This window comes from Taeniopygia guttata, chromosome 6, assembly GCF_048771995.1.
Source record: "Taeniopygia guttata chromosome 6, bTaeGut7.mat, whole genome shotgun sequence".
Taxonomy (NCBI): Eukaryota; Metazoa; Chordata; class Aves; order Passeriformes; family Estrildidae; genus Taeniopygia; species Taeniopygia guttata.
In genome coordinates, this window is record NC_133031.1 from 31,664,514 (window position 1) to 31,684,083 (window position 19,570).

Consider the following 19,570-nt stretch of genomic DNA (forward strand, 5'->3'; position numbering starts at 1 on the left):
GCAAAATATTTCTAGACTTAAAAAACATCAAGATTTTTCAAAACACTCAAGATACTATACAACTTATAATAACCTTGAAATAGGTTTACAAGGTTGTTAACCAAGGTATTTACATACCAAATAATGTAAAGCAAAAAATTTGTATTTCTAATGACAAAAAGGTGATGCATTAAAGATTTATGAAATTAAAATTAAGGCTCTTTGTTATAGTTCTTTATGTAACTTTACATAATAGCCAACTTTGGAAATGTCAGTCTTGCACATTCTTGTCAATCTACTGCATTTAAAGCAGTAGGGCATATTAAGTATTACTTTGAATAATTACATTGCTACTTCTATGTTTGAGCATGCTTTTGAAACACTGTAATTATGAAATATTTACAATGTGTAGCCTTCAAACTTTATGTAAAAGCTCAAGTATGACTGTCTGATTTGAATACAAACAACATACTTGTAAAAACACTTTTACTTCTCAAAATTAAATGTAAACTACAAGAGTTTTAACAAGCAAACCAGGTCTGAAAAGTTCCAACGTGTGCCTGAATGTGGACAGTAAAAGTTGTGTGAAATTTCTCAGACAGTACTGTTTTTCATTTCAGACTGAACTATTCATTGTATCAACTGTTTTCTGTAAGCATGTAGAAAAATTAAATATTTTTTTAAAAAAATTATTCCAAGACCTACATATACTTTGAGCTATGTCCATAGGTTTCTTGAAAACTCAATACTGTCTCGCAGGTTGTAGTGATTGGTCCACAGTTTGTTTCAGGATGTGTGTTCAACTAAAAGCAATTCCCGGTTTTTCAACGTCATTTCTCTTAAAAGCACAATGATATAAAACACTGAAGACAAAACAAAAAAAAAAAAAGGAATGGTAACCTCAAGATCAAATTCATTAGCCATTTCTCCTACTATATCAAAATTTGTAGTCAGAATTGTCTTTATTGACTTTATTTTTCATTTTTGTACACAAAGAAAAACATGTTCATATCCATCATGAACAAAAACTTAAAAAGGCAGAACTAGAAGACATTTGTGTCCTTCACCAAAGCAAAGCTGTGCTAAAGGTTCCAAACATTTCCATTTTTAAAATAAATATTTTCTTTTTTTTTTTTTTCATTGTCTACATTCCAGTCTTCAGAATGTCACTGGAAACTGCAGCCTATCATGAAATACACACTTTTGAACAGAGTCCCAGCTCACTGCGTTTGGTAGCTTGCCATACCATATCCAGCTTGGTTAGGTATTACAGGAGCACCTTGTCCCTGGGCAGGCTGAGCACCAAATCCACCCATCCAGGCAGCAGATGGAGATTGGCTTAAAAAGAAACAGGATGGTTAAAAAAAGTGGGGAAAAGCAACTTTAAAAAAATATATAAACATACTTCCTACACAACTACTTGTATCAAAATAGAACAATTTCTTCTTCTTTTTAATGAGTAATTCAGGTTAAGCTCTACAACATGTGATTCCTGAAAATATGATGAGCTTTTTAAGAACAAAGGATAAAAAACCCCACAAACCTTGGGTACCAGTTGGATATGGCATCTGCCTCCCAAGGCATGAACACACACAGGTGGCTGGAACTCAACATCAGTGATGCAGAAATGCAAGAAATACCCAATACCTCATGGCCATGAACACCAGTGATAGGTCTATCAGGGCTTAATATGTTTAATTGGCACCAGATAATGAAGAACTAGGCAAACAAGTTGTTTCAAAATTATGTTAAAACGAAGAGTTCTTTTGAAGACTTCAGTCTTCAAGAGATCCATTATTAAAAGCCCACCCAAATTCTGAAACTGCACAAGTGTCTGTGTGTAGTTCCTTCTCTCCCTGTAGGCAAATACCCAGGGCTCCTGGCTCAGACTCACCACCTTTAAGTCAGAACCCAGAACAGATTTAGATACCAGACAAGACCACCACCCAAAACTTTCCCACACTGGGTGGTCTTTGTGCCTATATCACAGACAAAATGTGCCATCAGGTACAAGTCTGAGCAACTCACCCCAGCATCTGCTCACGGCAAGCACTGAACATAAACTTCAAGCACACAGAAGCCCCTCTAAAGTTTGAAACCTCGTGCAATCCTTGACCCAAATGAGCCTGAAACTTAAGCTACAGCGTTCTTGGGATATTCTAAAAAAAAATTAAATATAATTACTCACTCTACTCCAAAACCCTGTTGATTCCATGCTTGGCCATACATTCCATACGACGGTACCTGCCACCCATTAGCCATATATTGCCCATACTGCTGTGGGTTTCCGTATACTTGGCTCCATTGTCCCCACTGACTGTAATCCACCTGCAGAAAGAATCATCCATTGTACTTCAGATTCTAGAGATGGTGTATATTGCATTTGTGCTGCTGAAGGCAAAGTTTTGGCTATATCAATCAGAGAGCTAAAACAAGCAATAATGAGATCTGAAAAATAAGATGTCACTATGACTTAATTAGATCCTTGTACTGAAAAATATATTTGTGTGTGCTTGAAACCCCAAAGACTATTTGGTTGGACAGCCACCTAATCTGCAGTTAGCAAAACAGCAAGAATTAAAATTACCTCAAAGTTTCTCCCTATCTTGGATCATATCCAGAAGACAGTAACAGATATTCCATCAAAATCACTAGCCCAATTTGATGAACTGGAACATAACTGAGACAGAACATGGAATTTCATAAGAACTCCACCACAAAATTTAGCCATTATAACTGGGAAGTCATTACAGGTATAAACACAATGGCTTTTGTAATACAAAGAAAAGGTTAAGTGTAGTTACCTGTTGGAAGTTCTTAGTCATATCAGGGGATTCTTTACCCCAGTAACATTTAACAACATGTCCTTCAATTGTGGTTCCATTAACTGAAACAATAGCATGTGCTGCACTTTCATGGGTTGAAAACCTAAAAAAATGTAAAAACAAACAAATGTTATGTTTTACAGTACTTCCACCTGATTACTTAAAAAACAGTGACTCCATACATACAGAAAATCCAGAGAAAAACATCTGCTTTCACAAACATTCATCTTCTCAGGTAAAAATGTTGGTGGCCCTTTTTACAAGTTCCAAATTATTCTATGAGTATATGGTGACAGCTTTTATTGTATCAGAACAAGTTCAATTAAGTGACATTACAGAGAAATGAAGTATTACTACATGCACAGACCCAGAGATTTTGCTTTCTCTGTCCATACCTGACAAATGAGTAACCTTTTTCTGGAAAGACCCTTATTTCCATAATCTGTCCAAACGGTGAAAAAGTCTGTCTCATAAGCTGATCTACAACGTAAGATGTTTTTGAATTAGTAATCATCCTGGTGTCCAAAAAGTTTCAATAATAAAAAATAAGAGAACACTTCATACCTGTTAGCCCTGAGGCAATTCCTCCACAGTACACAGTACAATTTTTAGGACTTGACTGATTTACTACATCTTCAAATCTCAACTGTTTTGTATTATCTATAAAGAGAGAAGGCTGGTTTTCAGCAGTGGGCTAACAGTAACCTAGACACTTACCTCACACACAAGCATGAAATTCACATTTAACAAACACAGTATTAACAAACATTAAATATTTTATGACTATGTTGATACAACATACCAAAGAAAAAAATCTAATCAAGATCTGGAAGGCAAGCTAATATGTGATTTAAATGACACGATTTTGACTTATGTTTTATTCCCCACTGAACAGTAGAAAGACAGCAAACACAACACAGCATGACATGAAGCTCTTACTTTCTTGTGTACTTTTAGGGGCTGGTGGTTTCCTTGTTGCCCAGTTAGTTCTGATCTGGCGGCCTCCCAACCACTGGCCTCCCATGTGTACAATAGCATTTTCTGCATCCTGAAGAGATTAAAACAGAGATTGTAGCACTTTCAAACAAAAACCATGTACAAATCTACTCCCAAGACTTGGTTATCAGTTAATTCCACTGACAAAAACAGTAACAGTACTAAGAAGAGTATGAAATTCTGAACAATCATAGCAAGCAGACAAACATTAATTAATATGAAGGCAACTGGTTACAGAGAAGGCCCTCAGAAGTAATTTGGTAAAGATTTCCTCCCACCCATTTTCTACACAGGTTAGAAGCTAACTGCAATCATACATATACTACCTGTATACATACATGTATACACACATTTATACCATATCCACGTATACTATACAAGAATCTGCATTAAAATGTTCAAAAGTTGCCAGAAAAAGTGGGAAGGTCACACAGATGCCAGGACTAATCATTGAAGTAAAACAGTTATACTAAATGTTTCTTTTGCTTCCTGCAGGTGTGCAACAGATGCTTTTTAAGTTCTACACATGTTAAAGTCATTGTATGAACACACATGAGAATCCATGGCCCACTTTTTATCTTGAACATGAAACTGAAGACAATCTTTAAGTTCACAGTGTAAGCAGAAGCATCTGGTAAGCAAGGGTAAGTTTGGCAACAGCTGCAAGAAGCAATTTGTCTCCCAATTGCTTTGGAAGAAGACAGGCAAATAAGCACATTTAAAATGCTTTTCCAAGGGCATAAAGCTTAAGGAAAAAACTGCCAAGCACAAGGGACAAAAAAAATGTGGGCAAGTTAAAGGTGAGCTGCTCCCAGCTAGAATTCTCTTCTCAAACTCAGGACCCTGATCTTTCTACGTTTTAATTATATTGAGCAGTCATTTTGAAAACACATAAATACAAAAATGAAATTATAAAACAACCAATAAGAAAAGAAAAATCCAATCTAAATTATAAAACCAAACCACCAGGTAATTAAACACCCCAATTGATTCAAGCACCTTTGGCTCCTAAAACATGGTGAACACATAATGAACTGACTAGGAAAGGAAACAATCTCTGATGAATCTTGCTGCTATGCTGTTTGAGGATCACAGCTGAGACAAAAATGGAACAGAGCCCAAGCCATAACTGATCCAGTCCAATGCAGGAGTTCCATTTTCTCTTAACTGTGTTATGCATTAAGAGCTCAGGTTGGAGTACCTGAACTCTGGTATACATCCCACTTCCCCAAATCTAGCAGAATGATACAGTCTAAAAAACAGCTCAGGACAGTCACAACATAACTCTACAGGTGCAGCTGCTGTGGGAGTGAACAGCAATCAGGACAGGAAATTTAAGAGTACTTTTTAGTACTGCGTTTAGAATTCACCCATTAATTTTATAGTATTAGTAGAAATTTTAAATTGGAGTTTTTATTGCTCAGTCTCAAAAGAATTCACTAACTTTAATTCCATGACTGTTACAGTTCCCCTCTGGTCACAGGAACCAAACAACTGTATGATAAGGGAAGAGGGGTACAAGGAAATAACAGCTATTCCTTGCTTTTTCAGCTGAAACACAGAACAAAGAAAGTATAACTGGAAAAACACACTAAATAAAGGCATTAAATTGCAGTATCTTATGGCACTGGCAAATTTGAAGAAATGAAAACTTTTTCTCTAATTATGACAGCTCTAGGTAACTGTTACAGAACCATCAAAAGAGATCTGACATGTAGGATTTCTGACCACACAAACAGGCTTTATATGCCTAAAATCCTGAAACTCTAAGTTTTTCCTATGCAAAATGATTCAGTTTCCCTATGTTGTCCTAAACACATACAGTTCCTGTACATGTAAATTTGCTTCCCTGGGTGAACTCTAATAAACAGTGAATACATAAACAGGCAAAACTAAAAGTGGAAAATAGGAACTATTTTAAACCTGCATTGTGATTACTCACCAGTTTGTTATAAAAAGATACAAAACCATAGCCTTTTGACTTTCCAGTTGCCATATCTTTAACTACCCGTGCATCCCTGTGAAAAGAAGCACAGCTATATGAGGGTAGTATTGATAACCTGCAAAATAAAAACTAAAAGGAACCACACACACTGTATTGTGAGCATAATTTTTTCTTATAAATTCAGTTAGCCCTAAAACTACAGTCATTCCTGAACTCTCCCTATTGCTTCTTTACCTGTTAGAAAAAAGCAGTAGGACAAAAAAAATAACATGTAATAAACATGCAACCTATGCACATAACCTATACTGGCTATAACTAGAATGTTCAAATTTGAAGTATAAGAGAAACAAAGTTTCCTTTTCTAATATTCTATTGGCTAGGGTCCTCTAAGGTTTACTGTTCTATAAATTACTGCAACAATTCTATCTAATTTACCATGCATTTTCTAAATAGTTAAATGTCTTCTGCCTAGTGATACAAAATATATGAAATATTAAAAAAATCGAAAAAGAGGAAAAAATAGGAATTAAAAGGCATACATGGCCTGTTAACAGATTTCTTTATTTTTCTTGGTCAATTCTCTACCATCATTTTGGAGTTTGGGTAGCTGTAAATTTTGAAAAATTGACATTTTCAGAAATTTAAGAAAGGAGAATAAAACTAACAACAATGCTAAGCACACCAGTACGAAAACAACAAATTTACACAGAAATTTTAGTGAGTAAGTTAAAATGATTGGAAATATAGAACTGCACTGAATATAGAATGTTAAAATGTAAATACTAAAATATGTATATATAAATAATGTATAATAAGAATAAATAGAAATGAGAAAAAATCTACAACTGAGTTCCAGTGTGCACAGTTCCTTGCAGTTAGCCTTCAAGATCCTGTCCATTCTTATGAGCAATTCTGCAAAATAACCAGAATGCTATTACTTTTAATTGTGACTTGGACTTTAGAAAAACTGCAGGTCTCAGGTATAAATATAGATTGAGAAACAGAAACCTGAATTATTCTTTTTAAATTGATTTTTAAAACAGTACTACTTACCACATTAAGAGACAAAAAGCAAAGTAAACAAAACAGCAGAGGTAAGAAATAAGATTTATGATTCATTTAAAAATATGCGTACAGAACAAGAGAAAAATAAGAATTTTGTTCTTAGAAATATATTCCTGTAAAGTAGTACAAAACCATTCATGTGCAACTTTGATTTTTATAAAGATAAATTGATAAAAGATAAAACAGACTTTTTTTGTAGCAGTACTCTTTAGGACATATATTTACTTTAGCACTCTCAAGAATTTTGTAATGTTAAATATGTTCAATTAGAACACCAGGTGATTTAGTATCACCTGAATTGTCCAAGAGAAGTTTAAAGAAACATTCTCTTAACTGGCAGAAATGTGCACATATTGTAAAGCCACCATTCTTTCATTTAAGATATTATAATTGTAATTCATCCCATTATCATCCAAAAAACCAGATTTCATTCTCATAAATATTAGCTTTTTCAAAACATTCCCAAGTTATTAACTAGCTGCTTTATATAATTATATTTCAATTGCCCAGTTTTCCACACTGCCTATGAAATGCAGCAAAAATGCACATAAAACACACCCAGGATACAACATAAACCACTTGTCAAGTCACTACTCTGTACACATTCTCAATACCAAAAAATCACACTTAGAGCAGTAATTAAATTTTAATAAAAGGTTGAAAGACATTAGCATATAAATTAGGTTAAAAGCACATTTCTTTCAGCAAACCAGAGCACAATTACATTATTGTATTTACATTGTAAAACACACTGAGATACAACCCCTCTTTACTACCCACCCACCACAAGGTAATGAACAGCAGAAAAATTATCTCAATATATTAGAAATAACATTTCAACTTAGAAACACATTTTCACTATCACATTTTCTGACTGATAATGGAAATGTTTATGATGATACTTACGATATTTTACCAAAAGGAGCAAATGCTGACTTGATGTCTTCTGTTGTTATTTCTGGACTTAAATCCCCAACGAACACATGGAAGTGATCTGAAAATAAATAATTTACTAATCAAATATTTAACTGCTATCTAAAGTTTCAACTCCTGAGAAAGTGATGCTCTGCACACAGCTCTGGGAACCAGGAACGCTCAGGATTCCATGTGAAGAGCAGCAGCAATTTAATCTGTCCACTCCGGTTTCCCCAGGTGTAAAGCAGAAACAGAAGAATTAGTTTGCAAAATTCTATTAAACACTAGATGAAAAAGAGAGAAGTTATGTTTAAATGCATGTATGATAAATTATTACCACTTTGTGAGGTATTTGTGTAGAAGTGATACTGTGGCATTACATTACTTACTGGATGTATCTTTTTTCTGGCTACTTGGTGTTGTTGCCCAGTTTACTTTGACCTCCTGAAAACAAGTATAAGATTTAGTACAAATTCACAAAATTCTTACATTTTATAAGTTCATTCAAGGGTGGGTTACAATTGTCAATGTTTAAAAATCATCATTTAATGTAAAACACCATCATAAATAGAAAATGTAATATATAACACCATTATAAATAGAACATCACAAATAATACATTTCCTAAACTAAGTCCTAAAAGACTTACTTTTTATATCAAAACTTTTTAAAAATTATTCTATCAATATTTAATCTGGGGAAAACATCATCAACCATTTTATTACTATTTCCACACAAATCTATATTCTTTAAATCTAAGATTACCATGTGAGCAACTTACCTTTCCCAAAATTTTTCTCCCATTCATAGCAGCTAATGCAGCAGCTGCATCTCTGTGTTCATAAAATTCCACAAAGCAATAAGGGTCATTGCTTGTATGCTGCAAAACAGAAAATCCAACAGAAGAGTTGACCCTTCTGCTATCGGGTTGCTGAGAAGAAAATCCAGGAAAATATATTACTTACAGCTAGAAACTTTCAGAATGATTTGCATCAGATTTATGAAATAGCCTTTGACATTAAAGTTAAATGCAAGAATTCTTAAGATGGATTTTTTATTAAAGGTCTAGCAGTTTCTGAAGGATAGCTTGTTTTGAACGAGGACTGAAGTTTACTGAACTAAAAATAACTGATCAGAAAAGTGATCTGCGTACTGGATGGAAAGGGGGGGAAAAAGGGGAAGAATGGAGAGAAGAACAAAACTGCCTCATGCATATACTCAAAGCTAGAAAGGCTTATTCCCCAGACACATTTTCACCAATTTTCTCTTGCCCTACTTAAGAAATCTTTCCTTTAATTTGACTGAAAACCACCAGCAGGCAGCAACCTGGAACCTGCACAGTGTCAGTCTCAAGTGAAAAATGCCATAGCAAACAACTGGGAAATAGCCTTTTAAAAGAACCCAAAATAGTTTGAGGGAAAAGGATATTAACCAATTGACTGTTAACTCTGTTAACCTTGAGTACAACCTGTTTTTGTAGGATGGCCTATCAAATCACCTTTAAAAATACTCGCTGACAGAGGTCACTGAAGTAATACATGTACCAGAGTATAAAGTGCAAAGAACAGAAGAGTTTTTTGAAAAGCTGATCAAGTGAAAAGGATGTCGAGAATGCCAACATGAACACTGGATTTGATCTACCTCCAAGATGTAATGAGCACAAAAACTCTAACCAAAACATTTCCATTAACCATTCAGCACGTGCATGGACCAGGAGATGATAAACACTAATATTACCCTCAACAAGTTATTTCTCACATGGATAGGGAAGGGTCTGTCACAGAGGAACTGTTGTGGCATCAGTATTCTCACTATCAACCTCCCTCAGTGCAGGTAGAACACAGTTGTAACACAAGTGAAGAGAAGCCTTTTCCAGCATTCCCATTTAACTTCTGACAACCCATACACACTTACACTGATGAACAATTCCAGTCCTTCACCCTAAAACTGGATTGTACAGCTTAAACATAGCTCTGTCTACTTCTGAAGCTGTTAAGATGCAACAGTTGAACAGACCATAAGGCCTTGATACACCTACAGTGGTCATGGAGTCTGAAGTCATCCTCCTGAACACTCTCAGTACTTGGGGCCTCTAACTGATGCACAATGAACAGATAAGAAAATGCACCTGAGATCATAAAAAAAGCTTCAGTCACAAAGTTCTCCACAAGCACACTCACCTCAGATGCCCCAAAAAAGAAAACCTTAATTCACCCCTCCTCCCACACCACTTTGGGAAACCCATAAGGCTTCTTTAGGAAATTTGGTAGAGTTTATGCTTCAGTTGAAGTGCAGCCTTACTTTTACATTGTAGGGAGGTCCTCTTTAGCACTGAGAACTTGTCGGAACATGAGAAGAATCTGTTTTGCAGACACTCAGATCTTTAGGTGCTCAAACTACCTACAAATATTGTGCCAGCAGCCTGAGTATTATATACCCCCAAAAGAAATACCTGAAATTTTTCAACACTTTATATGCTCATGTCATATACTCTACAAAAGAAAAAGAATGACTTGATATGACTTAATGACCTGGCTAAAATGGAAAAATCCCAGGTTTTTAAAAGGTGATGGTGGTACTAGCAATGGTAAGAACCACCTAACCGTGATACAGTTCCTAGGACAGGTTTACCACATGCTGTAGAAGGACAGACACCATGGACAGGTCCTGTGACAGCTGCAGGCCAGTGCCAGTCTAGAATCCCTCCTGTACTCCTGTGACTGCTTATTGGCAGGTGCTGAGGTCAGCCTGGTGCAGTCACCTCTGTGTGACTGAATACAGCAGTTGTTGTTTATCTACTTGTTTCATGAAGATGTCTCACTTACAGAAAGATCTTAAAACCACAGAGTCTTAACCAAGGTAAAAATGTTGGAATTTATCATCTAATTCCTCAAGAAACCAAACTGCTGCTAACAGCTCTCATCCAGCCAAAGGTGGGAGCAGCAGTACCTTATGTCTGTAGAGCACATGACAACCAAAAGTGTTTCTTCAGAGAAGAACTAACAACTGTGATCTGTCAGCCTTCTGTTACTTTTCTCCAATAAACTTAAAGCAAATCCAGCAGAGAAAAGTGTCACATGGGAAATTATTAGTCCAGACAAAGATGAGAGTGATTAAACAAGCAGCAAGTTGATACAAACAAGCTGTGTGACACACTGAAAGGAAAAGAAGCCCACAGGGGCGTTTCTGGTAACACTCCTAAAGAAGTCTGGTCACAAGACTTGCCTTTTAATACCTTCATTACCAATCTTGACAAAAAACTAATGTAACTGTCCTTAAGAAATCAGTAATTACAAGTTAGTAAGAAGCATAAGATGTAGTAAAAAGTATGAATACTGTACAGAAACCAGAGATGAAGGACCAAAGCTTAAACCTGGCAGACGCTCAGATTAGTCCCTGCCTGCTCCAAGCTTACCAGTTACAAATGTAGAAGGAAGGAAAAATATCAGGGAAAGAGAAGTTTTGTAGGATGTGTCAAAAAGCTCACAGAAATGGCTTCCAACTGTAAAGGTACCAGAGTATTTACAATGGAGATAAGAAAGCATTGATACTTACCAACACTCTGTGCAAGAGACTTTATCTGGAATACTATGGAAATTTTGTCACTTTGTTTCAAGGAAAAATTAATTTAAGAACAGACAGGTGCAGACAAGAACTATTTATACTGGTGCAGACTATTTGAACTAATGCAGAAAAAGCTGAGGAAGAATCAAACTTATTTTGAAGGATTTCTTACTTTTCATCCATAGAAAAGAACCATTTATTTGAGAGGGACAAGAATTACTGAGGCTCACGTTCAAAAAAAGTGAAAAAGGTACCAAATAGCCATGAATTACACTTGAAATAATAAGGTTTCTGATCAACAGAACAATGTGGTTCTGCAAAGAGGGGGTAACAATCTTTTAAATAAAGTGGAAGCTCATCAGCAGCAGATAAAGGTATGCCAGGGCTACAGGCAAAAGCACAGGATTGCACACACCAGGTCTCCCCTCCAAAGAGTTATCCCCAAAGCCAAACACAATCAACCCAAAGAAACCCACTGCCAGTAATGTCAAAAGAAGCCCTCAACTTCATTTGTTTTAGACAGCTTAGGATAAAACTACATTACATATGCTACCCCCCAGATGTGGAAGGCCTTACCTCTGTTATCATTTTACAGCTTTTGCATGGTCCAATCTGGCTGAATAACTGAAGTATGAGAACCTCAGTCACATCTCTGGAGAGGTTTCCTACATAGCTACACAAAGAAACAAAAAAAATCAAGATTTTAAACCAGAAATTGTCATCTTTTAAAATGTAATAATGGTTTTAAAAACTTAAACAACTATAAAGAATCTCCCTTTAAAACATCTCAGGTATCTTAAAGACAATATTTACTAATTATAGCATAGTTTTAATGCAGTACTCATGTGCTTTCTATATTATAATGTTGGGCACACAACTGACAAGTGAAGCTCGATGCAGACAGAGCTGGACACCCAGACCTAGTGCCAATCATTTCCTTGGCACAGAGATGTCAAAAGCACAAAGAATATTGCTCAAGAATGTTGTGCAGAACAAGCAACCAACTGGGCAATGATATTTTAAGTTTCACTTCCCACTGAGTAGCTCATCAAGAATACTTCTGAATTTGGGTACAAACACACATCTAACTCCCATGAGCTCGGGAGCAGCTCTCGGACAAGTTGTGCTGCCTTGCAATCAACCAACTCAACTTTTCTGTTTTCCTGAACATTTGGAAAGCCAGCCCACTCACCAACAGACAAGGCAATTTATGCACCATTCTGCCATAGGAATGCACTGTACAGCATCTATCTCAATAGCTCCCACCTTTGTAATACCCCCCAAAATTCTGGCAGTGTTATTTTAATATCACTCAGACTTCTTGATTTTTTTTTTTTAATTTGTAAATCTTGAGAAATAATTCCAAGTTTTGAAATACTTATCAAGTTTAGATAAGAGTCCTAGATTAAGCAGGTCACAATAATGGCTGAGAAAGTCATAAATGCAAAACTAAATTCTTTTTAACAATGTGACATGTGTAATCAAATTGTAAACAAAGTGATCAGTTAAGAGCAAGGCTTGTCACAGTAACAGATGTCAAAAGCCATCAGCAGAGGGACATTCAACACCTTTACAAACAAGCCTGTCAAGGCATAAAGAATTCAACTGAGACCAAGCAGATGAGCAGAACCTTCTGTGATTTAGAAGTTGAAACAATAGATTTTACTCATTTTCCTCTGGTCAGTTACAGAACGTCATAAACCTGCAAACTAAAGTCAGCCTGACCCGTTAATACAGTGAACATAAATGTGAACAAGCCTTTCTTATTGCCCACAGACAAAGCTGAATTAACTAAAGGTGTGCTCTGAAATTGCTCTGAGAGGCAACCCTTGAAAATTTTTCGAAAGCAAATTGTGTTTGACAGCTGGACTTTCATCTGGATCAGCAAAATTAAAATGGACACTGTTTGTTTTCATCAGAACACCACACAATGTTATCAACAGATGTTTGTTTATGTTGTTCTTTCAGCAACTGTGAGGCAATTCTGAACTTTTTCAGCATGACTTCAATGCTACAAGATCCAGAGTGACTTTGTGAAGTACCACCTGAATATAGAACATCCAATAAAATCCTTCATGTACTCATCAGTTTCTTATTAAATCTGTATGAATTAACACAAGTCATTAACAGAAGCCTGTATTGTTATGAAGCTTTTCAGCAGAGAAGTTAAAAACTGCAGAACTCTAAGACCCCTTACAGGACAAACTGTCCATCTCACTGACTTTTCAGTCTATCCTGAAAACTTAGTAGTTAAACATTTATCCATACCTTCTTTCTGAAATATTAACTAAATTTTTGTTAATCATTCACCAAGAATAAATTGTAAATCACTAATAGCGTTCAGTGGAAATATTAACCTTTGAAGACACTACTAAAATCAGAGGGGAAATGTACATCCCAGCAGGAATTCCAACACAAAGGGTCAGTTTATTGCTAGTATTGGCTTCTTCTGTATGCTGCAGAACAGAATTTTTAATACTGAGCCTTCACAGCACACTGATACAGTAACACTGATATGAAATTAACACATTTTTTTACTACAAATCAGATACAATAAGGAATACAATTAACACTAGCAAAAAACAAGTATCATCCTCTTCTGCATAATAGCAACATGTATTTGGAAAACACAAGTCTGAAAATCAAGCTGGAGAATTCCTCTTGGTCTGACAAAAATTTTAAAAAGAAAAAAAGGCCAGGGAAAGCCATTCCTCAGCAATTAATTCAACTAAGGTAAGAAAAGTTACACTAACTGCTAGAATATTTAAGATATACTAGGTGGTTTTTTTAATACCACCATATCTTCAGCAAGATAGTGAGAATGTTGCATCATAAACCTTAGCTTTGAAACAATATGCTAAAAAGTAAGACTCGATGGTTACTTTCATGTTTTTAAGCAGACTGCAGTAACATCACCTCCATCAGTACAGCTGAAGAGGACTTCCATAAAAACATACAATCAAACATCTTCAGTGTCAATGTCTGAATACTTCAGAACTAAAGAAATCAATATATTCACCACATTAGGAGCAGACACCTAACCTTTCTGGAAACACAAAATTTGGCTCAGCTGATGCTAATCACTACACATGGCCAGCCTATGGTCAGCTTTCCCCTTTCTAGCCCCATTTCCACGTGATTGTAACACAACAGCAGCTTCTATTCTACTTCATGAAATCAAAATTATCACAAACACACCTCAAGAAACCAAAAGACTCCTAACATGCTATTGCACTGTATTTCAATCTTTTTGGAGTGATACATTCTAAGGATATATTATGGAAACTTTTTTAAAATTATAAAACCCAGCAAGGCAGAAGCACTTACTAAACTCTTATAGGTGGTCTTGGATGATGTGACAAGGCAGCAAAAGTTGTGGCTTTTTGCACACAGGCAATAGTGTTTGCTCCCTTCTGCAAGCCTGAAGCACTTAAACACCAATTAATAAGCAGCTACAAAAAACCCCAACAACCTATAGACAGATAGATGTCCTGACATACATTTTGATCTATTACGCTTCTGAGTGCTGCTGACAACACAAAGAATGACAAACTACTTGCAATTCAGAGACTTGTAGAACTATCTAAGGAACACAAGAGGCACGCATCAGTCCATAATGAGTTTTGGAGCTCAACTCTTTGGCTTGAGCAGCAAAACTCTCTTGTTGAAGGTAAAAAGGTTTGTATTGCATCCTAGACAGGGAGGTAAAAAAGGGACCTTTACAGCCACTACTTTGAGGTACACAAAAATCCTGTACACTCTTTTTTTGGAGGAAAGATAGTGAATCTGATTTCTCTCTCACACAGGTAACATGCAAGAAACGGCAGTTTCCCTATTTAAAAGAGGAAATTATGATAAGCAATAAGGTAACTGATGTGCTCAAGAGCCCGTGGAAATTCTAGCAACCCTGCCTAGTGCTTGTGAGCTACTGGAAATAAAATGATACCAAGAATAATCCACTCTGTAGCCTCCTCCACGAGACAACATCCCTGCAGAAGAGCTGAACTGAAAGGAAGTTCAAGAGAAGTGAATCTGGGTGAAGCTTTACTCCTGCACCTTATCCACATTCCAGACTTGGAACACAGCATGGCAAGGCTGATGAGATAACAGCTATAGGCATGCTGTGACTTCAGAGCAGTCACTGAACACCTACAAACCACACAAAACATTTCTAAAAACTTTAACAAGAATATACAACTTTGCAATTTTTCTGGCTGCCTGCGAGAGCTGATAACATTAGCAGCACATCAGGTTTCTGATAGTTTAGTTTTCACTTTAAAGTAGAAGCAGGACTTTGATACAGCCTGTGAAATCTAACAGTACTCACAGAGAACAGAGCTTTCAAGTGTTCTACCAAAACAAAAAAATAACAAAAAATATCAGAAGCTCACAGCTCATTTTAGGACAAATCATGCAGAAAGGCCCCCATCCCTAGAAAGTTTTTTGGCAGAAAGTATCTAAGGTTATTCTCCACATTTCTATAAAGTTAAGAAATATAAGAAAGAAAAATGCAAACAGTGTCAGTGTTCTATATTAAGCCTCAGAAAATATTCTGAATTCTTAGAGGTTTATGACTGCCCTATCAAGATTGGAACAAACAAAACAGCCCCATAAGCACTGCAAATTAAAACAATCCTTATTGCTGAGCTGGATAAGATGGGCATAAATGTTGAGTGAAGGTAGATTTTGCTTTTTATAAGTTAAAAAAAAAAAAACAAAAGGCCTGCAACTGTTAAAAAACAAAATTCCTTCCTAATTTAGAGATTTTGGATTTCATTTATTCCTTCAGGAGTGAAAAACTGAGATATTAATAAAGTTCTGCTTACACCATCAATCAAGTGCTTTTGCACATGGTGAAATAGCTACTGAAACAATTTGTTCTTCACTTTCTCCCCCCTCCCCCTCCCCAAATAAACCAAACAATGAAAACTTATAGGTACAACTAACAATATTTTTATTTGTTGTTCTTGTTGTTCTCTTTATACATGACATCACAACTGCTCTATATGAAAAGCAGTGCTCAGGATAATAATCTTTAAAACATGCCTTGTTATTCTAAATTTAAAGATATTTCAGATAAAAAGTAGGGACAGGAAGGTAATATGTAAAAAATGCTACAGCAAAATTTTTGTCTTCCATGCAAAAAGCCTACAGATAATTACAGGAAAGTAACCCTTTGTGATTGTGGTTACTACAGAACTACTAGGAAATTAATGGGCATGCTGTTTATTAGTTTAACACATGAAACAGTCACACGTGTGCAATAAACCACTTGGGGCAGCTGCAGAGATGCTGGTTCAGACATCTTTGTACAAATTTATTTGTTTCTCATTAGTAACTAAGTAGGTTAAATCAGGTCCTTGATGGATGTGTTCCTGGGAAGGACCCATGGCCAATGTGGTACCCAAACTTGCTAGCACTAAAAGAACATCTTAAAACTTAGTGGGAATATAGCAGTTCTTAAAAAGAAAGAAAAAGAGCCAATAATGAAGCAAGGAGGCTTGAAAATAAAACTGAATAAACCACTGTGTGACTGTGCTCTTTCCTCTCCTCCTATTCTAAAACAACACGAAAAGCTAGGTCCACTCTGAGGGCCAAGCAAACTCAGATCATTTGGGTAATCAACACAAAAAGCATTTCAGATCTGCTTACTTAAACTATACACCTCAGGGAGCAAGGACTAAGTACTTATACTGCATTATAAACGACTTTAAAGAACTTTTGCAGACCTAGAAAGGAGAAAAAACAAATTGCCTTGTGAAGCCTTAAATGCCAAGTCATCATTTTGGTAGCCAGAACAGTATGATGAGACATTTTACTCTGTTTCAGTAGTTTCTTTACAGTGGCTTTCAGTCCAGGCTATCTTGGAGAGTTTTTCTGAAGGCTACTGTCCTGAAAGCTAAATAGACAAAGATTTCATTTGCACTGTCCTGAGCTGTGTTTGTCATCTGGGCAGCCCGAGCATGAGCCTGCCTTTCTTGCAGGGACAGCCCGAACGCTGCACCGCTCACAGAGCCCGAAACATCCTCTGGCAGCTGCTCTGCAAATCTGGGAGCTGGTTAAAATCAGCAGCAGCACAAAACCCCTGCTCTCAAGTGCCCCAACCACAAGTGCGAGCCTCCCTCGTTTAAGCCAACGGGACAAAGAAAATTCATCAAAACCACATCTGCAAAGATGAAAAGAACTCAACAGCAACCCCAAAACGCTCCGATTTGTATTTGCAAGCAGAAAAGGGATGACAGCCACCAAGTGAGCAAACAGCGCGGGGAGACACGGGCAGCACACAGTTATTTCTTTCTGCTGGGCCCGACACGCTGTTAGCGAAGCAGTGACACGCTGGAGGGAAAAGCGATCCCCGCCGCTTTCCCGGCGCTCCCCATCCCACCCAGCGCCGGCGGAGCACAAAGAACTTTCCCAGCGCCGGGACCGCCGGGCAGGGGGGGCCGGGGGGCGGCCTCAGCCCCCCGGGGAAGGCTCGGGACCGCCGCCCGCAGCTCCACACCTGCGGGGCCGGGCCCGGAGGCTCCGGGGATGGGCCCCGCTACACGGCGGGCCCAGCGCGGCTCGCCCGTGCTCTCGGTGCATGGGCGCAGCGCCGGATCCGCGCGGGCCGCCGCGCTGCCCTCCCGCCCCCCGCCCCCCGCCGCTCCGTCCCGCCCGGCCCCGCCGCTCCCCCGGCCCCGCCGCTGCCCCGGGAGCGCATCCCCGCCCCGCCGCCCCCTCCCCACTCACAGCGTCCGGGGCTGCCCGTCGTCTTCCATGATGGTGGGCGAGCGCCGCTCTCCGCAGCCGCGCCCGGGGGCAGCGCCGGAGGGGCTGGGCGGCGCACGGAGGCGAAGGGAAGGTGAGGAGGGTGCGGGCGGCCCCGGCTCCCCCCGCTCCGCGTCGCCCCCGCGCCAGGTCCCGCGGCCGCAGATCCCGAGCGGGAGAGGGAAGCGGCACCACAAAATGGCGGCCGCCACCAGACGCTCAGGAAGCCGCGCTCTGCGCAGGCGCCGCCCCGCGCGCTCCCGGAGCCGCTTCTCCTTCCAGGCCCCGCGGGGTGAGATGGGGATGGTAGGCACGGCCGGGCACCGCGCGGCGGGGCCTCGCGGGCTGCTGGGAATTGTAGTTCGCCTGGCTGAGCACAGAACGGCGGCACCGCAGGGGGAGAACTACAATTCCCGGCATGCCCGGCGGCAGAGGCGCCGCGGGGGCGCGCCCGGGCCGCCGCGATTGGCCGCCGGCAGCCCGGGAAGATTCGCTTCATCCCCATCCCGGTGCCGGTCCCGGTGCCGGTCCCGTCCCCAATCCCAGCTCCAGCCCCGGCCCCACGCAGCGGGACGGGTGGGACCAGGTGGTTTGTTAAGGTCCCTGCCAGCCCAAAGCGCTCTGATGCCGCGATTCCAAATAATTCCGATTTAATGTGGCACATACGTGTGTGTGTGTGCCACCACAGGCTGGCTGTGCATGAGCACCGCCTCAGCTCAGTGGGAAGATAAAGAGATGTGTGATGCTTTGGGGGCCCACCGAGAGAGCCAAGATAGGAATTGTCAGTGGGAAATGGATCAGGTTGCTTTAGTGTTGTTTTAGAATAGGAGGAGGGACAGAGCGCAGTCACACAGTAGTTTATTCAGTTTTATTTTCAAGCCTCCTTTCTTCATGATTGGCTCTTTTTCTTTCTTTTTAAGAACTGCTATATTCCCACTAAGTTTTAAGATGTTCTTTTAGTGCTAGCAAGTTTGGGTACCACATTGGCCATGGGTCCTTCCCAGGAACACATCCATCAAGGACCTGATTTAACCCACTTAGTTACTAATGAGAAACAAATAAATTTGTACTAAGATGTCTGAACTAGCATCTCTGCAGCTGCCCCAAGTGGTTTATTGCACACGTGTGACTGTTTCATGTGTTAAACTAATAAACAGCCTGCCCATTAATTTCCTAGTAGTTCTGTAGTAACCACAATCACAAAGGGTTACTTTCCTGTAATTATCTGTAGGCTTTTTGCATGGAAGACAAAAATTTTGCTGTAGCATTTTTTACACTTTACCTTCTTGTCCCTACTTTTTATCTGAAATATCTTTAAATTTAGAATAGGAAGGCATGTTTTAAAGATTATTATCCTGAGCACTGCTTTTCATATAGAGCAGTTGTCATCTCATGAATAAAACTCACTGTCCCACAAGCTCTGGACAGGCAGAGGATGAGCACCCTCACATGCAGCTCCTTCAGAATAATCACAGCACTCTCATTCTGGAAAAAAAATCCATTTGTACACATAGTGAATATTCAAGTACTC

General features: G+C 38.8%; 1 protein-coding gene across 4 annotated transcripts; it reads right to left on the bottom strand.

Annotated features, from left to right (window-relative positions):
* Window positions 1–922: 922 nt before the first annotated feature.
* Window positions 923–18,292, bottom strand: TIAL1 (TIA1 cytotoxic granule associated RNA binding protein like 1). 4 transcript variants are annotated; one of them, XM_030276536.4, is made up of 12 exons: window positions 18,022–18,292; window positions 11,866–11,962; window positions 8,507–8,605; window positions 8,115–8,169; window positions 7,717–7,804; window positions 5,743–5,818; window positions 3,744–3,852; window positions 3,369–3,464; window positions 3,200–3,284; window positions 2,784–2,907; window positions 2,168–2,307; window positions 923–1,317 (listed from the first exon to the last, which is right to left on the bottom strand). In XM_030276536.4, the coding sequence occupies exons 1-12, from the start codon at window positions 18,048–18,050 to the stop codon at window positions 1,200–1,202; spliced, it is 1,116 nt and encodes a 371-aa protein (XP_030132396.1). In that variant the 5' UTR covers window positions 18,051–18,292; the 3' UTR covers window positions 923–1,199. The 4 variants fall into 4 exon arrangements, with proteins under 4 accessions (XP_030132396.1, XP_030132395.1, XP_041573102.1 ...); XM_030276535.4 differs by having other exon boundaries at window positions 8,507–8,656; window positions 18,022–18,288; XM_072931303.1 differs by lacking the exon at window positions 923–1,317 and adding an exon at window positions 2,567–2,659 and having other exon boundaries at window positions 2,171–2,307; window positions 8,507–8,656; window positions 18,022–18,291.
* Window positions 18,293–19,570: the final 1,278 nt, after the last annotated feature.

Coding starts and splice junctions, on each gene's coding strand:
- TIAL1 (XM_030276535.4), bottom strand. CDS start 18,050: ATGGAAGACGACGGGCAGCCCCGGACGCT. Junction 3,465..3,743: donor CCCTAAAAGTACACAAGAAA/GTAAGAGCTTCA, acceptor CTCTCTTTATAG/ATAATACAAAACAGTTGAGA. Junction 2,908..3,199: donor AAAGGTTACTCATTTGTCAG/GTATGGACAGAG, acceptor ACATTTTTTTAG/GTTTTCAACCCATGAAAGTG.